Source organism: Aureobasidium melanogenum, assembly GCF_000721775.1.
Source record: "Aureobasidium melanogenum CBS 110374 unplaced genomic scaffold scaffold_26, whole genome shotgun sequence".
In the NCBI taxonomy this organism is placed as follows: domain Eukaryota; kingdom Fungi; phylum Ascomycota; class Dothideomycetes; order Dothideales; family Saccotheciaceae; genus Aureobasidium; species Aureobasidium melanogenum.
Genome location: NW_024470078.1, coordinates 136143 through 153216, shown reverse-complemented (window position 1 = coordinate 153216; position 17074 = coordinate 136143). Strand labels below are relative to the sequence as shown.

The following is a 17074-nucleotide window of genomic DNA, read 5'->3' as shown; positions in this document are numbered from 1 at the left end:
AAGGTCTAGACGCGACTAGCTGCAAAGGGGTCGTGAACTGAGTTCACGCTCTCCTGATCCTTATGGTCGATATCAACCGTTGTAGCAACCATGATGCCATCTGTCTTGTCGTCCGATAGACTTGATTGCGCAGAAACGTATGGTTGTGCCTGACCATGCGCTTGCATGTTTCTCACGAGCTCTTCGTCCGAGTCGACAGAGTGACTTCTGCCTCCTCTGCTTACAGAAGATGTGAAATTTGTGCTTCGGCCCTGGGTGTTCTTTCGTTGGTTCGACGAAAGTTCGTAGTGCTTTGCGTAGCTGCTGTTGCCTTTCGTAGAAGGTTGGCTCAGGAAGACGGCGCGAAGAGCTGGTAGACAGGCGCCGATGATCGCGACGCCATTTTCGACCATGGATACGGTACAAGTCAACATCGTCTCGTTTTGCCAGGAGTATACGGCTCGGACAACTGTGTGATCGTCAGTACTTGCGAGTCCAGGTTACCATCAGTGGTAAACTTACTGCTGGCGATCAAGACAAAGCCACCCAGAGCGAAGATGAAAGCAACGGCTAATCTTTGCTTGAGCTTCATTTGAAGCTTCATGACCATAGTGATGGGAAGACAAATGATGGTAACGTCAGAAAAAATGTTGAAAAAGATGGTGATCCAGTAATTGATCCTTGAAGCCTTTGCACTGCATTGGTAGTTCGGATCGTGGGACCATCTTTTGTCGTATGGATAGCATTGGAAGATATTATCGAAGAAAATCGTGAGGAATGTGACGGCCAGGCCGCCCAGCGCAACGTTGTATGCAATCTGCATCCTTGAGCCCGGCGCGGCGAGTTTCTTGTAAAAGATGACGAGGGCGACTTTGATGGACCAAAGGGAACAAATGTAAAGGACTGAACCAGGGACAATCATCTTCATGATGCCGATGAAGTCTTCTTGGCTTGCGTTCGCCATGTCTGCCATGCCTAGATTCCACCTGCGTATCGTTAGATGGTTGAGTTGCGATGACCCCGGATGCCACGAGGGTTAGATGCTTACATATGCTGCTGTATCGCACAGTCACCGATCAGGCATGCTGCCGCGAGGATAAGGAAGTAGTCATCCAGGGTCAGCCGACCGAAGCGCTGCCATTTGCTAAACAAGCGCAGAAACAGGAAAAAGCATGGTATGATGGTGCAAATGTACCATGAGATCTGATATGACAGTGTTAGGTGATCCTGACAGTGTAGATCCGGGATGAAGGAGAAGCACGTACAACCTGGCCAACCGAAGAATCTGGCATGGCTGCGTTGAAGCGAGACAATCAATCTACATGAAAAGACGGTCCAATAGGTCCCACAGTTCGTGCAAGGTTGCAACAAGGAGAAAAGAAGAAATCGATACCAGCACAGTAATAAGACCCAGCGGCATGGAACAATGCACTTCTTATGTTCGTCTTCTTGACATTACGGTTGCATGGAGGCTTGCAGTAGGGCTTAGGATCTACATACTAGTGGGCAACTATTTCGCGATGGCTTTGGCACGATGGATCAGCAAGCTACACAAGCGTGAGATCAAAAGAGATGGCTCCACGTTTTTCTTCCAGAAATCTGCAACACAAGAGACGGACTCGTTCAGATCCACAGCATGTATGATCTTGCAATCTGCCGGTTTTTCTGGGAGCACGACAATCCCAATGGTTTGTGGACAAAGTTACGCAAGTAGGAAGTTGCTCTCTGATGAGACTGAATCATGCGTGAACGGCACCTTACCCGGTCCACCCACGGGCGAACCATCTGGCAAGGGAAAACGATTGCGAAATTTCCTTAGCATCTTAAGAGTGGTACCTTCTGCGGACGTGGGATCGGGTTTCCGAATCATGAAATGGAGAACAGCACAGACGAAATATTTTAGCTGTGGTCAGACCAGCACGGCATTTTAGTTTAGGGTTTCTGTCACTAGCATGGATAATTCAGACTGGCGCGTTCGTGTTATAAGCCTTTTCATCAGCTATAACTTAACCCTAGCCAATGGAAGTCTGCCTAACTTAGACCCAGCAGGTAGAGTTTATGGTCAGAAGTTGGTTGTCGAATACGAAGTTTCAAATTCTCGGAAGGCGCTCGCGTCTTCAACTTTAAAAACCCTTGCAACACCCGACACTTCTCACAACGCAACACACGGCAATTCAATAAATGCGATCCCAGCAATTCGGGAAGGACTTCGAGTCAAGCAAGGTCCCATGACTCTTGCTCGGATACCCACTGTGTTCGTTGGCCTGATCAAAGCGAATACGCAAGATTTCGGCTTTCACGCTTCCGATTGGCAGGTTTGACCGTTTCGGTTTCATCGTTTAAGTTTTTTCTCCTGCATGGTTAAAGTGCCACATCGAACTGGTAGCCGCAAAGTGGCGCGCTTTTCACCACACCCATGACTCGTATCGAACGACACTCAAGACTGCTCTTGCGAGATGCCGGGATGATAGCCGCGCAGCATTAAGGCTCCGTGCATTGTTCAGGGTCAGAGGCTCCTTTCTTCCATGCTCCACACCGTTGAGTACCGACATGTACAACACACTGAAAAATTCAAGCCAGGAGCTACTTGGGTCCACGGGTTTCTGTCAAGACATCATCGGATTCGGATTACTGCGTGGATTCATGACTTGTAACAACGCTCCGCAATGCTGAAAAAGGCAGGTCGGAGTTAAGAGCATATCCATCAGACTTCAACACACGAGCAGATCATTCCGGCGCGAGATTGCCGAATACTACCCTACAATATGTGTGCTGCCCTATGATGGAAAATTGGAGAGACTGCTGCGGCATGGACCCTCTTCTGACCTTTGACCAGTCTCAACCTGCACGTGGTTTCATCAACAACAATGATCTGCAGGAACATGGATCCTTCTCGCGTGGGTGCGAGAGAATAAAAGCAGATCTTGCTCCTTTGCACGATGGTCCCATTCGTCCTTCTCGTCTCGACTTGAACTTTGTTATTTTTCCTTCGACCCTATCATCACAAAACAAGGATGAGAATCGGTCATGTTTTGAATGCAGCCTTGGCTGTTCCCTGTGTGACAGCTCTTGCTGTGTGCAAGGATGCAGCTCCTCCAGGTCCGCCAGCTCCTCCCGGTCCCCCTGGTCCACCTGCTTGGGCTGCTGGGCGCGGACCCCATCCGCATCCAGCGCCGCCAGCAGGACATCATCCAGCTCCTCCCACTGAACCAGCTGCATCTGCTCACACGTCAGTAGGTGCTCATGCTGTCAAGCTCCACCAAGGCACTGTTCAAGGTTTTGCAGATGCCAGCGGTAACTCCGTTTTCTTGGGCATCCCCTTTGCCGAAACGACTGGTGGACAGAACAGGTACGTTGAAAGGATATCATGTAACGGTCATAACGGCTCGCTTGCAGCATCTTTCGCTTAGCTTTTGAAGACCAAGACTGACACAAATTTGCAGATGGAAGGCACCTATTCCTAAGGGCAAGCTTATGCCAGGGCAGGTCGTCAATGCTACTGCCTATGGCCCAACTTGCCCCCAGGCAATCAGCAACACTCCCTACAGCCGTCAAGATGAGGACTGCTTGAACCTGAATGTCTGGGCTCCTGTCAATGCTACTGGCAAGAGCCTTCCTGTAAGCAATTTCTATTGAATTTGTTGCGTGCCTATTTGACACACGCTAGGTCTTTGTGTATATGTATGGTGGTGCCATGGTCACTGGTTCCAGCAGCAATGTACAATTCCAAGGCAACAACTTTGCCCGCAAGGATGTAATCTTCGTCAGCTTCAACACAAGAGAGAGCATCTTCGCTTACCCCAACTCGGCTGAGCTGGGCAAAGATGGTTCGCAGAACTTTGGTATTCTCGATGTCCACCAAGCCTTGGAGTGGATTCATGACAACATTGCTGCCTTTGGTGGCAACCCGGATCATATTGTGTTCGGTGGTCATTCTTCTGGTTCCGTCCAGGTTGACCACTACCTCTGGAATAACCCTAAGTCATGGCTTGTTGGTGCTGTCGAAATGAGCGCTAACGCTGAATCTGGCCCTGCTATTACTCCCCTCAACCAGGGTCTCGACATCGTCGCCGCCGATGTTGGTTGTAGTACTGGTGTTGGTCAGCTCGACTGTCTTCGCAACAAGACCATCTATGAGATTGAGACTGCCAACTTCAACAGCACTTCCAACACCTGGTTCTCACCCATCATTGACGAGGTAACTCGCTTCTCTGATTACGCTGGCCGCTTCGCTGCTGGCAAGTATCCTTCTCACGTCCCTCTCTTGACCGGTAACTCTGATGGCGAGGGAGTCATCTTCGGTCTCGTCTACGGTGGAGAGAACACCAACTTCAGCTCTTGGATCAACACCTTCGACGCTGATGTCGCTCACATCCCTGATGAGGAGCTCATTGCTGCTTACAACGTTTCTGACTATGCTTCGGTCTCTGCCATGAGCGGTGCCCAGTACGGAGATGCTCGCTTCTTCTGCCCTGTCGACTATCTCATTGATGTTCGCAGCAGCGTCCAGGATACCTGGGCCTATAGGTTTTTCGGGGCCTATTGTAACGTTGTTGGCTGTATGGTTGGTGCCCCTACTCATGGCACTGAGATCCCCTTCTTTTTCGGGGGGCAGGAATGCTTCAGCGCTCTATCCAACGTCACAGAGGCCCAGCAGGCTCTCGCTGACTCAATGAATGAGTGGTTCGTCAAATGGATCAAGAACCCCTCTGCCGGACCCGGCTGGGACAAGGTGAAACCCAAGTGCGGCACTGTAGCCAAGATTGGTGTTCCTGGCAATGAGCTTGCAATCGAGATCGGAAGCACAGGAGACTACAATGCTCGCTGTCAGTCTGTGTACGATCCTCTGCAGTCGAAATACCCCGTTCTGAACAACGTCACGGCTATCTAAGCCGCGACGATAACTAAGATGTTCATGTTGACATCAAATTATCTTCTTTACATTATAGACTAATATAACTTTCTACAACTCTCATCAGAGTATCCTTATGACATGTATGCGTTTTTGAGTGTTCAGATATCTGCTGGTTAATGGGCCTGGGCCTGCAGGCGAGAACGAACCTTTGGAAATATCAACGTATTACTTCAAGCAGCCTGTGTGCTTGTGCAACTTGCTTTCAAGCTCAGCCAGACTTTCTAAGACAGGGCGTTGCCAGCGCGAACATGAGACAGAAGAAATGTGCCAACATCTATATCCAAATAGAGGCCACAAAATGGCATTTCAAGCTTTGGCTTTACGATCACTCATTGTTTCTACGCTCATTCTCGTATGATGAAATATTGTCAATAGGTTCATTAGTCATATACGCATACAAGATTATCGCTCAGAATCCAAGATCAGAAGTGGTGACATCCTCAGTAAAGTGCTTCTCTCGCTTGCCACTGGTAAACCACAAGAACCATGGCACAACAAAGCATTTGATCTTGTGACCCAACCAGCCGGCATCCTGGACAGTCTTTACGACAGCTCCGGATTCCTTGAAAGCGGCATTGATGCGGTCTCTACGCAGTCTTTCGTAGGCTGCAAATGCGTCGCTAAAGCTTCCGGTGCCCAGTTCTTGTTGTCTTGCCAGACATCTTGCAAAGAGCACGGTGTCTTCGAGTACAATGCCTGTGGCTTCGCCTTGTGGCGGCATGGCATGAGCTGCATCTCCCAAGAGCATCGTGCGTTGGGTCGCCCAGCGGCCTTCAGGTGGCAGAGTAAAGATGGGCCACATGAACCAATCCTCAGCAGTGTCGATTAGAGCTTTGAGGTCATCGAATACCACATCGTCAGTAGCAAACCTCTCTCGCATATCTTTCTTCGTGAGCTCTTGGTCGGCACCACGGACTTTCCAACCATCCCTGGACGCAATTTCTGGCACCTGCAACACACCGCCTACATAGACTGAAGTCTTCGTCGGCTCGTAGAAACTTGACAACATCATTCCGCGTCGTGCGAAGTTGATGGCTGTCTTGTTGAAATGCAGTTGGCTAATATCTTGGATCTTGGGATTGTCCTTGTTTAGAGGTGCAAAGCCGAAGGCGTTTGCAATGCCAGCGTAGATTTCCTTTCGCTCGGGCTCGACATGCTTCAGACGAGTGACACTGTGAATACCATCACAGCCTACGAGCATGTCTCCGTGAGCAGTGGTTCCATCCTCGAAAGTCAGTGTGACGCCTTTCTCATCGTCCTCATCAATCTTAGTGGTCTTCTTTCCACAGGTAAATTCGACATTCGGACACTTCTCGACGGCTTCCACAAGGGCTTTCATGACATCTGCACGAGTGACTCGTAAAGCCTGGACACTGGTTTAGCATAATTCATAACCATGCTTGAACAACGGACGAACTTTGTACGGCGGATCTCCAAGACCTTTACCTTCCGGTCCTCTGAAGCTTGACTCTCCCAACTGCACTGGTTGGTACACACTGAAGACCTCGATGCAATCAATCTCCATGCCATAGTCATTCTCTCTCATTATCGGCAGGACACCTAGACGATCGAGCAGTCTCAGCGCGTTCGGTGTCAGATTGACCGCTCCGCCAATGACACCAGGCTTAGGACGAATCTCGAAGACTCGAATTTTCGGTGGTGCCGACTCAGGTGAGAATTTAGCCAGGGCCATGGCAGCCGTGAGGCCTAGAAATTGGTGTAAGCATTACATTCTCATTCAAAGTCATGGGATGACTGACCTGCCACGCCTCCACCAAGAATCAAAATTTCAAGAGGGGTCTCGTTGTTGAGAGACATGTTTGTTGGTGGACGCAAGGAAAGAGCGATGCGGACATCTTGGCTTCATGTTTATAAAGCCCATTGCTGCGTCGTCAGCACGACACAAGGCGGATCTATCGCTCCTGCCTGAAGATCTCGGAAATATCTACGGCACGTGTGGCTTAAAGTTACACTGTCCTACTCTGATCCGACTGTCATATCATCTCACAACATCGGGAGCATTGGTCGCTTGAGATTCAGGACGTTTCGTCTCGTCTTTCCGAGCACACAACTCGGTCACAACTTACAGCATGATACGCGCGTACTGGAGACACGACAACCGCCAATTGCTCATCGGCTCAGTCATGGATGCGAAGGATCCCAGAAGTTGATGTCCATGAGCAAGTATCTATCCCGAAGTCGATCGCCGCTGCATCTCGGAGGTTTTGTTCGGCAAGAATCGTGGTTGGTCGACGGGCGGACTTCGCGAAAGTGGTGGTAGTGACGCCCACCTCACGCAAACTACCCACCTGCCCTGCTTCGAGCACTGGATGCGAATGATTATAGTCTGACAAGAGGTCTGGAGTGTCCATTCGATTCGTTTGTTTCTCGTTGGATACCTTGTTCTTCGGGCCTCGAGAGACTTTGTAAAGATGCGGAGAATGTCTGCCGTTCGACACATGCTTGCGGGCGGAAGAGCTGGGGGCGTCAATACGCGCAGACGCATGTCACCTCAAGCTTCTGTTCAGGGTGTTTCCTCAATGCTTGTGAGGAGCTGATACTATTCCTATACTTCTAGGCTCTCGAGGCTCGGGTGTGTATCCTGCTCGTGTGACTTTTGAACATGGGTCTAAACTCTGTGACTTTGGTATACATATATGCAGCTGACTTACAGCATCGATATTCCCCTCTTCCGAGTCGCATGTTGCCCAGCCATCGAACGGCATTAATAGACCTCAACAGAAACATGGTGAGGCTGTGGATCCATCAAGATGGCTGGTGAATGATCCAATCGATGATCTATGTGGAGTCCAGGTATGCGGGCCAAAATCTAATTCGTGCGTGTATATTAACTGGCGATCCACCTCTATCTGCTATATTTGAACGTCTCTGAACACCTCACATATACTCTACGATTTTCACCAAGACAGACATGCGAACCTTTGCCCTTGCAGCATTGGTGGCCTTGGCCGCAGCTCATCCTCCTTTCGAGCATCCTGGTTGGACAGCCCCGCCTTATCGTAACAACACTGCTACACCGTCCCACCATAGTGGTGTTCCATGCATCTCAGCCGCGGATGCTTCGTTGATCGGTACAAGCTTCGGCTTGACCATCTCCAACTATACCGAAGCTCTGGCAATTCAGCTGTTTACCAACAACTTCACCGATCAGTCTGACAGTGTCAATACTCTGATTCACGAACCCGGTTTGACAGCCCAAGACGTAAGTCAGAAAGAAACAAATCCGAATAAACAAAGTGTTGACTCGTTGCATAAAGCTGGGCTCCTTGACCTTCACCTCGAAGGCAGAATTCCTCGCCGGCCAGGGAGCTCAGCCACCTGTTCCCTTCAAGATTCTCAATCTCTGGAATACTTGCAACACCGTCATCATTCGTTGGCTATCCGCTCAAACACCTCTACCCGTCCAGGGTATCAGTATCGCTTCTGTTGTCCCGGCGATTGCTGGACAGGGTGGTGGCTTCGGCGTGGGCCCTCAAAAATGGCAAATTTCTGCTATCGTCGCCGAGTTCAACTCTGGAGCTTGGTTGGGTAATCTTGGATATCCGGAATGTGAGGTTGTAGCTAATGCGACAGCTTCTTGAGTTTGGACAACCTGAGGCAGCGGTAACAAAAGGATTGTGGTCGACACGATGTATATAGTTTCAAGGATCAATTGTGTCTCACTGTGCTCCCGGTTTCACGGATATACCAAAATCATCTTATTAATGACTGACAATCATCCTTATATCAAAGTTCATCTCCGCTTCGTTGCTCATCGATATCTCGACACATATTGACTACTTAGCGTTGCTGTTGACTTGCGAGATTTCGACATGTTGTGTCTTTTTGCCATCCAAGTCTTTGGCTGGTGGCACATCGTGGGCGCCTTCTTCGTCATCCACTTTCTTCTTCAGCTCAGTGGTGCCGAAGAGGTCGTCCATTTTCTCGAGCGACAGACCTTTAGTCTCAGGGATGCTATGTTTGGAAAGGCTTGTCAGTCATCTTCTTTTCCGAGGGAAAGTGTGGACCAGGCACTTACAAGAACCACGCGAAGAAGAAAGCTAAGAAGCATGCCACTGCAAAAAAGAGGAAAGTACCGTAGCCTGCTTTGCCCATTGTAGCGAGCATATTTGGTACTGCACGGGCCACGACAAGGTTGAAAAGCTGGGATACAGTGTCAGATCAGTGTGATGCGGCCGAAAAGCGGTAACACATACCCATTGAGTTGCAGCACCCAAAGCAACATTGACACTACGCAACCTAGCAGTAGGTATCTCAGAGACTAGGATCCAAGGAACCGGCCCCCAGCCAGCTTGAAAGAACCCAGCAAAAAGGTAAATGCAGACTAGTGCCATGTAACCTGCCCCAAGGATATCGGCACCTTTGACTGGAGGCTTGATGCGGACATAGAGGCCGACGTAGAGCATGGCACAGCCCATAGCGATTGAAGTCCACAGTAGAGATCTACGACGACCAAGTGAATCGGCAGCAAAGATTAGGAAACAAGCGCACATGGTCATTTTGACCTGGACATAATAGTCAGTGATCATTTCCAGATCACTTGCAAGGTAGTATACTCACAACACCATAGATACCAGTGGCGAACAAGCCAGCGTCTGTACTAGACAAGCCCAGATTCTGGAAGATTTGTGGAGAACTATGGTAGATGAGTATGTGAGTTAGTTAGTGTTCTCCAAGCAAGCCGTGTAAAAGTACACCATGGTGAGTTCAGGGTGGTCTGTACTTACTAGTAGTTGATCGCATTTGTGCCAGTCATCTGCTGGGTAATCATGAGCCAGATAGTGATGATAGCTCTCTTTCTGTTTCCAGGGATAGTCCACATCTCCTTCATCAGATCCTTGAAAGAAGCACCGCCGATCAACGCTCTCTCATGATCAAGTTGCTCTTGCATTTCACGAAGCTCCATTTGTACGTAGGGGTGTGAAGAAGGAAGTGCCCTGACGTTTGACAGGACTGCAGAGGCTTCATCCCAGCGATCTTTACGTGCTAGCCATCTAGGTGATTCTTTGCAGTAAAACATTGACCCGAACAGCAAGACTGCTGGAAGAGCTTGCATAGTAAGAGGCACGATATAGGTTGTTGCTCCGGACAAGTGCTTGTTGGCGCCATAATTGATCAGAGGCAAACGTCAGTACCTCAGCATCCAGCTCACGGACAAGAGACTCACCCAGAAAGCAAGCATAGTACCTGTGGCAATGAAAAGCTGATAGATACCAGTAAGACCACCACGAATAGCTCGAGGTGCATTTTCGGAGATGTAGAGCGGGGTGACCATCGAAGCTTTGCCGACTCCAAATCCAGCGATCAGACGGCCAACATACATCAGAGCGATATGACCGTCAGCGGCTGCTTGGAAGACGCAACCAACTGTGACAACTACAGCAGCAATAAGAAGAGCAATGCGTCTGCCTAAGCGGTCGGCAATATACGAGGCAATGAGAGCACCTGCAAAACAGCCGCATTGCAATGTAGAGACAATGTTTGCTTGGAGGTCAGCTCTCTGGATAGTCGAGAGATCATCAAGACCATATTTGCTGCCTCCAATGTCAATGTAGATGTTCATGAATAACCCGACTGTATACTCACGTCTTGAATGCAGGGAGAGTGAGTACGCCACCAATAATACCAGAGTCGACGCCGAACAACATGCCTCCGAAGCACGCCTGGTATTGTTGGTCTCACGTCATTGCTTGTTGGAAGAAGACTTCTTACCGAAAAAGCCAGGAAATAGACCTTCCAACCATAGATCTCTGGAGGATCCTCCTTCATCGCATCATTTTTGACAATCTTCTGAAGCAGGCCCATCTTATAAGTGCTTGGTAAATGATATGAATTCAATTCAGGAAGCGAGCAGTAGACTCGAACAAGAGACAGACATTCAAGGATGGGACATGGTCTGATATATCTGTCGCAAGCAGATCATTGACTGCAAGCACAACGCCGCACAGCATTCATTCGTGGACATTGTCGACGATACTTGGCCCGTCTGGGCGATTCTGGGCAGTCACGACCCCAAGAAAGACATCTTGAACGGTCGCATACAAGTCAAAGAGAAGGAGGAGGGTAGAAGAGTCTGGGGTACATTAGCGTGTCGTGGGGGCGGCTGTGGTCCGTGTCGAAGGAGTGGGGTGATGTTTGGGGAAAGGTCAGAAAGCCGACCGGGTGAAGCCTTCGGCAACGGAAGCAGTTCAGGCTAAACTTGCAACACAACAGATCGTCATCTGCTGCTTCCTGATCAGAGTTCTGTATCGGGCTATCCGGGCAAAGAGCAAGCGGGGCGGAGAAATTACCACCTTAACAATAAGAACAGCACACTCCTGACATCTAACATCTTTCTATGTAAATCGAGTGTGTCTCTTACAAGATGTCTACAGCTCAAGCCGCAAGCAAGAATCGTCCTTTCCCGCTACACCCGTTGTCGCAGAACCCTTTGGTTACACGCGATGACTTCGCTGCAGCTTGCGCTTCATTGTTAGATCCTCTGGAAGCAGGATTTAGTCCAGAGAAAGCATTGGTCAGAGTCGGAGGTACTGGAACGAGATGTAAGTATCATATAATTTTTCCGGTGGTTATCGAGGGGAGCAAGATAGTCTTTCCAAAGGAGAGAAGCGTACATGGCCAAGCTTGTAGCAAGAGCTTGTCTGTACATATCACCAAGTCGATGTGGCAGTGCGACTAACCAAGACTGAAAAATGATTGTCCGTATTTTGTGTCGTTCGGAACAACTAGTATCGAACACAGAAGCTGACGGTTTGACGCAGTCGATGAGACAGCAGCTCAGATTGAAGGATTCGCCCGTCCGCTATGGGGTCTTGCACCACTTCTTGCTGGAGGATCATACAGCAAATCAGAGCTATGGGTTAAAGGCATGATCGCTGGTACAGATCCTGAAAGTCCCGAGTTCTGGGGCAACATGGAAGATCTGGATCAGCGTATGGTCGAATCATGTCCTATTGGATACACTCTTGCCATTGCCAGCAAGGACTTCTGGGATCCTTTGACTGATAAGCAAAAGGAAAATGTCGCAAATTGGCTGGGAAGCATGAACGACAAGGAGATGCCAAACACAAATTGGTGAGTAGAATACGCGAGAGATCTAGACTTGAGACTAACAGTGTCAGGTTGTGGTTCAGGGTATTTGCCAATCTTGGCTTGAAAGCTAATGGAGCTCCATACTCACAGTCGCGCCTCGAGGCTGATATGGACCATCTGGACACTTTCCACCGCGGCGAGGGATGGTCGAACGACGGCCCAGCAGGCTATACCCAGATGGACTACTACTCAGGTTCTTTCGCCATCCAATATCTTCAGCTACTTTACGCCAAGCTTGCAGGTGACTCTGACCCCAAGAGAGCCGAAGAGTACCGCGATAGAGCTCGCAAGTATGCGCTTGACTTTGCGCATTATATGGATCCCGAAGGTCACGCTATCCCATTCGGAAGAAGTTTGACGTACCGCTTTGCAACCGTAGGCTTCTGGTCCGCTGTTGCCTTTGCTGACCTTGAGTTGCCTGCTCCGCTGTCGTGGGGTGTGGTCAAGGGCATGCTTCTGCGTAACTTGCGCTGGTGGTCGAAGCATCCAGACATCTTCCAGCCAAACGGTATGCTGAATATCGGATACACGTATCCGAACTACTATCTGGCCGAGAACTACAACTCTCCGGGCTCGCCGTACTGGTGCATGCTGGCTTTTGCTGCTCTAGCATTGCCGGAAGAGCATCCGTTCTGGTCATCGAAGGAAGAGCCGCATCCGTTCAAATCCGAATCTTCTGCGCTCCCAGAAATCAAGGCTCTGAAGTATCCCCTGCATATCATGGTGCACAAAGCTGGACACACTTTCTTGCTATCATCTGGTCAAAAATGCCACTACCCGCTCAAGTCTACCCAGGCCAAGTATGGTCACTTCGCCTACAGCGCATCTTTCGGCTACAGCGTGCCGACAGGTGGCTACACAATCGAGCAATATGTTCCAGAATCTGCTTTGGCTCTGAGTGATGATGACGGCGAGATGTGGAAGATGCGTCGTGATGTTGAGAACGCTCAGCTGGCCACCAAGGATGGTTCGCCGTATCTGTACTCGGAGATGAGACCATGGTCGGACGTCAAGGTCCGTACTTGGCTGCTTCCACCTACTGATGAAGCACCTTCTTGGCATATTCGCGTGCACCACATTCAGTCGGGTAGACGTCTGCGGAGTTACGAAGGTGCATTTGCTATCAAGGGTACGGCCAAGAGAACTGGACGCGCATTGAGCGCTCTTTCTTCATCAGAAAATGAGGGTAACAAGGCTGGTCAAGCGTCCGCTTTGACAGTGTCGGAAGCTGGAGCTGTCGGTATCGTTGACCTACAAGCACCCAGATCCGGCAAGGTGCTCGATGTCGATGCGAACTCCAATCTCATCGAAGCCCGTACCGTGCTTCCATCTCTGGGTATGGACATTGAGGCAGGCAAGGACGTCTACTTCGTGACAGCCGTGTTTGCTATGCCAGCTTCGGAAGGTTGGACGGGTAGATGGCGTGAGGCTTGGGAGAAGAAGCCAACACTTCCTAGCTGGTTGAGAGATGTTTTGACGTGAGATAGATTGGTCCATAGATTAGCAGGAATAATTGGAATCATTTCAATTAACCTCAGGCAAGGAAGGATTTTGCACTGGATCGTCTGCCTCGCCTGCCTCGCCTGCCTCTTCTGATGCTGACTCGCTGTCATCCTCGTTATCGTCATGATCGTCGTCACTATGGCCGTTTCCGCCGCCATCGTCGTTGACGTTGTCTTCGTCGTGTTCGCTGAGTTCGCTGCTGTGATCGTAAACATCGTTGTCATGATCTGATTCGAATCCAACAGCGTTAAGCCTAGCCTTCCTAAGGAAAAGTCGTCCAGCGAACTCCGTACTGAACATCTTGCCTCTGCCGAGTTGTTTACGAAAAGGTCTACGCCATAGCAAGTCATCAAGATTTTCCGCGCACCAGTCAAGAGCCTCCTCTTGGATGGATCTATCAGCAAATGTGATGGCAGAAGGGCCGAGCATCTTCGCGATACATTTTTCTGCCTGCTCGAACGTTTCATCAACCGGAACTCGTTTCTCGTCCCGGATGTACACGATGCTTTTGATGTTTGACATGAGTAAGTCTTTAGTTTGATGTCGTAGCACCGGAACATCATATTTGTCGCCCAGAATGTAGAGATCCAGTAACGCCTCGAAGAAGTCCGTGTAGCGGAAGGTGACGGTCATGACACAACTATCCTGGTCATCGTACATGATACGAAGCATGGCTTCTACCAGATCCGGGTCGTCATCATCGCCCAAATCGATCTCAGGACTCGAAGAGACCTGATTTAAAGTTATGAGCAGGATCGTGAAACTGCTTTTGAACACATACCGCAAACCCTGATGTAAAGGCGCGATGGAAGTACGATGATGACGTAGCAAGTATAGCCTTGTGCGCGAAGACTTTGCGATCGTTGAACTTGACTATGATGTCCGAAAACTGTTGAACATTGTATAGACATGTCACTCTCTTTCTTGTACAGATCAGCAAGCCAACTTTGCCTGCAAGGGGACTCGAGGACAACATCGCGAGGCATACCTCTTGAAACCCATGACTAAAGGCCTGATCGCAACTGTAGTCGTCCTAGGCTTGGAGAGGTTGAGTCAGATCACGATTCTGCTTCTTACTTCTCACGATCAGTCACCAGCGCACGAGCTGGATATACAAGCGCCGGGCAACTCAGAATTAAAGATCGGGTGTTGACTGGAAAGTCCTGCGATATCGTGATCAGCGTGAGAGAGAGCGGGGTTGTGGGACATTGGTAAAGGCGGTGAGAGATTCTGCCGAAGCTATGTCTTGCCTTCTCCATCACAATGCCATCCACCGTTCTTGCCAAACACGACATCAGTCATCTGGAAGGGACGAGATCAATGAGACTTTTCTTCTCTTGGTCTAGCGGCTTATCATGTTGTTGACCGATTCTTCTCTGCCGTTCGTCTGCATGTCTCTGTACCTACCTCAATATGCAAGAACCCTATCTCCGACTCCTCAGCGTGCCTCAGTCCGTTTGTTAAATCATGTACCTCCAGCTCCTCACCCATCCGAAGATCGATCGCCAGTATGACTATATAAATTGTTGCCCTCTTCCCTGGATACGTCTTGGCTGCGTCTTTTGTGAAAGCCAACTTGATTCTCCGAAGATTCGTCATAATAACAGAACTCCGTTGTTACCTAACCAACCACAAAGTCCGTCAACAATCATACATCTCTGGTGAGAGTACCAAAGAATATCCGAAGTTTAGCGTCAAACCTCGCCAAGCATCTCGCACCATCGATTGCATTTTCAGTCAAACTTCAGACACTCCGTTTGCAAGTCGACTCATCAGGCGGAACGATGTCTCTGCTCGAGAACGACTCAGGAGATGACGGCGAGGTCCGTCACAAGCGCTTCGACTACCATGCGCCCTCGCTAGCTGGGATTATCGAGTTCTTCAAGGCAGACGACATCAGTGATGTCAAGGCTGCTATCTTACTGAACCAGACCCCAGGAGAAATATACCAGATGAAGAAGCATATTAGATGCTACCTCCGCGCCCCCTGCCCCTGGATCACATCTGAAGACCTTTTCGACAATGCTGGCAAGATTCTATGCTTGAAGGACGAACACCCCCTTGGCTGGATGATGCCTGCCGACAGACGGGGCGTACTGTTCAGACACTTAGTCATTCCCCCTGTGGCCAAACTCTACCCTGATCTCTTTATGGAGCCAGACCTCGAAACTCAGATCCGCCAAGATCAGCCAAACGGATACGGCAGGTTCACCCAAGCCCCCTTCGTCGTGTGCAGGGAGGTTCTGGTCAGGTTGATTGAGGCATGTGCTCAGGAGATGAGAGAATATTCATGGTAAGCAACCCCTCAAACATATCCCCCTTCTCCCTTTGTCCAGTGGTTCCTTACCTCTGAGTCACATCTCGCCGTGGCGCAGACTCAGAGTCATGCTTCAGAAAGGCATAATTGTTTCAGGATCAGAGATGTGTCCAGAGAGAGCTTCTAAACCACAACTCTCAACGGACGCCACTCTGTTTCTCAAACACATTGTGCATTTTTACAGCTGCCTTGGACACAGAGCACGTTCGCTGGGAGAACTGAATGCTAATGGTTTGTGCAGTCTCAGAGATGCCGAAACCGAAACGCAACATATCTCACCGTGTCCCAAACTCAAGCGCTCTCGAATTGATGGCTTTGAGGCAATCGAAAATGAGGAACAGCCAGCACCGAAGAGACAAATGGTCAAGCCTTTTGCGTTTACTCACATCAAAGCTGTTACAATTCGTCCACCAATTCGTATCTCCAACCTCACGGAGCCCGCCGCTGCTCCTTCCGAGCCAGCCAAGCCCAAATCAGCCGGTGAAAGAATTCGCAGGAGTGTTGCAGAACTGCTTGAACAAGAAAAAGCACTCAGAGCTCAGCCACGCAATGCTACTTCCTCTCCCATTAGTCCTACCAAGGACAGAAAGAACTCCACACCATCGATGACTGATAACGAAAACACTCCAACTCGCGGCGAACGTCTTGATCGCGCTGTCGTCGAGCGTAGGCGCCTTCACATTCTGAACATACCCGCTAAGACCAAGAAAAGGGATGTGGTACGTACACAAATCAATTTCTGGCATCAGATCGCAGAGTGCTACACCCAATAGATGTCGAAAACATACTCACTGTACTACAGGCAGACTTCTTTATCGGCTACAACTTGGGTCCCATCACCATGTACACACGAAGCGCAGAGAGCCAGTATTGCTTTGCAGACTTCTACAGTCATGAACAAGCAAAGCGTGCTATGGAAGACTTGAACCGTACGCCTTTGCTCGGTCGTATGGTTGACATCAAGTTCGCACAGGCCTCTCCTCGTATTGACGAGAAAGAGAAGGACAAGTGTCCCCTCCCAGTCAAGCCAACCGCTAAACTCTTCTCTGAAAGAGTTAGACGCTGATTGATTCCAACGTTGTCCAAGATCACATTATTTGGCCAACCCAGCCCTCGACAAATCCTTGGAGTATACCCCCTTGTCGTCCAAGGTCAGTGGCTCCGACTTCTCCAAGTTCCACCATCTTCTGGGCTCACTGCACCCATCCATACCTTCTCATTTCGCCAAAGTGAGCTAGCTCTTTGGG

The 17074-nt window shown here is 49.7% G+C and overlaps 8 protein-coding genes across 8 annotated transcripts; 4 read left to right on the top strand and 4 right to left on the bottom strand.

The window, feature by feature from the left end:
• Positions 1-5: 5 nt before the first annotated feature.
• Positions 6-1271, bottom strand: M437DRAFT_57443 (uncharacterized protein; the record flags this gene model as incomplete). Its single annotated transcript, XM_041023230.1, has 4 exons — positions 6-448; positions 502-965; positions 1028-1182; positions 1245-1271. The coding sequence occupies 4 exons, from the start codon at positions 1269-1271 to the stop codon at positions 6-8; spliced, it is 1089 nt and encodes a 362-aa protein (XP_040876232.1).
• Positions 1272-3063: 1792 nt separating this feature from the next.
• Positions 3064-4870, top strand: M437DRAFT_69238 (acetylcholinesterase precursor; the record flags this gene model as incomplete). Its single annotated transcript, XM_041025246.1, has 4 exons — positions 3064-3212; positions 3272-3328; positions 3423-3597; positions 3647-4870. 4 exons carry the CDS (start codon positions 3064-3066, stop codon positions 4868-4870), a joined length of 1605 nt encoding a protein of 534 aa, XP_040876231.1.
• A 433-nt stretch (positions 4871-5303) lies between these two features.
• Positions 5304-6712, bottom strand: M437DRAFT_69237 (FAD/NAD(P)-binding domain-containing protein; the record flags this gene model as incomplete). Its single annotated transcript, XM_041025245.1, has 3 exons — positions 5304-6260; positions 6312-6601; positions 6655-6712. 3 exons carry the CDS (start codon positions 6710-6712, stop codon positions 5304-5306), a joined length of 1305 nt encoding a protein of 434 aa, XP_040876230.1.
• Positions 6713-7826: 1114 nt separating this feature from the next.
• M437DRAFT_57217 (uncharacterized protein) lies at positions 7827-8496 on the top strand (the record flags this gene model as incomplete). Its single annotated transcript, XM_041023181.1, has 2 exons — positions 7827-8117; positions 8173-8496. The coding sequence occupies 2 exons, from the start codon at positions 7827-7829 to the stop codon at positions 8494-8496; spliced, it is 615 nt and encodes a 204-aa protein (XP_040876229.1).
• Positions 8497-8691: 195 nt separating this feature from the next.
• Positions 8692-10720, bottom strand: M437DRAFT_57309 (general substrate transporter; the record flags this gene model as incomplete). The annotated part of the gene is made up of 8 exons (XM_041023203.1): positions 8692-8869; positions 8934-9058; positions 9112-9420; positions 9476-9551; positions 9643-10010; positions 10068-10449; positions 10502-10578; positions 10628-10720. 8 exons carry the CDS (start codon positions 10718-10720, stop codon positions 8692-8694), a joined length of 1608 nt encoding a protein of 535 aa, XP_040876228.1.
• Positions 10721-11279: 559 nt separating this feature from the next.
• Positions 11280-13489, top strand: M437DRAFT_87818 (uncharacterized protein; the record flags this gene model as incomplete). The annotated part of the gene is made up of 3 exons (XM_041028717.1): positions 11280-11457; positions 11677-11989; positions 12037-13489. The coding sequence occupies 3 exons, from the start codon at positions 11280-11282 to the stop codon at positions 13487-13489; spliced, it is 1944 nt and encodes a 647-aa protein (XP_040876227.1).
• A 52-nt stretch (positions 13490-13541) lies between these two features.
• M437DRAFT_69233 (uncharacterized protein) lies at positions 13542-14512 on the bottom strand (the record flags this gene model as incomplete). Its single annotated transcript, XM_041025244.1, has 4 exons — positions 13542-13613; positions 13679-14242; positions 14292-14433; positions 14499-14512. The coding sequence occupies 4 exons, from the start codon at positions 14510-14512 to the stop codon at positions 13542-13544; spliced, it is 792 nt and encodes a 263-aa protein (XP_040876226.1).
• Positions 14513-15294: 782 nt separating this feature from the next.
• Positions 15295-16893, top strand: M437DRAFT_87816 (uncharacterized protein; the record flags this gene model as incomplete). Its single annotated transcript, XM_041028716.1, has 3 exons — positions 15295-15803; positions 16069-16546; positions 16630-16893. The coding sequence occupies 3 exons, from the start codon at positions 15295-15297 to the stop codon at positions 16891-16893; spliced, it is 1251 nt and encodes a 416-aa protein (XP_040876225.1).
• Positions 16894-17074: the final 181 nt, after the last annotated feature.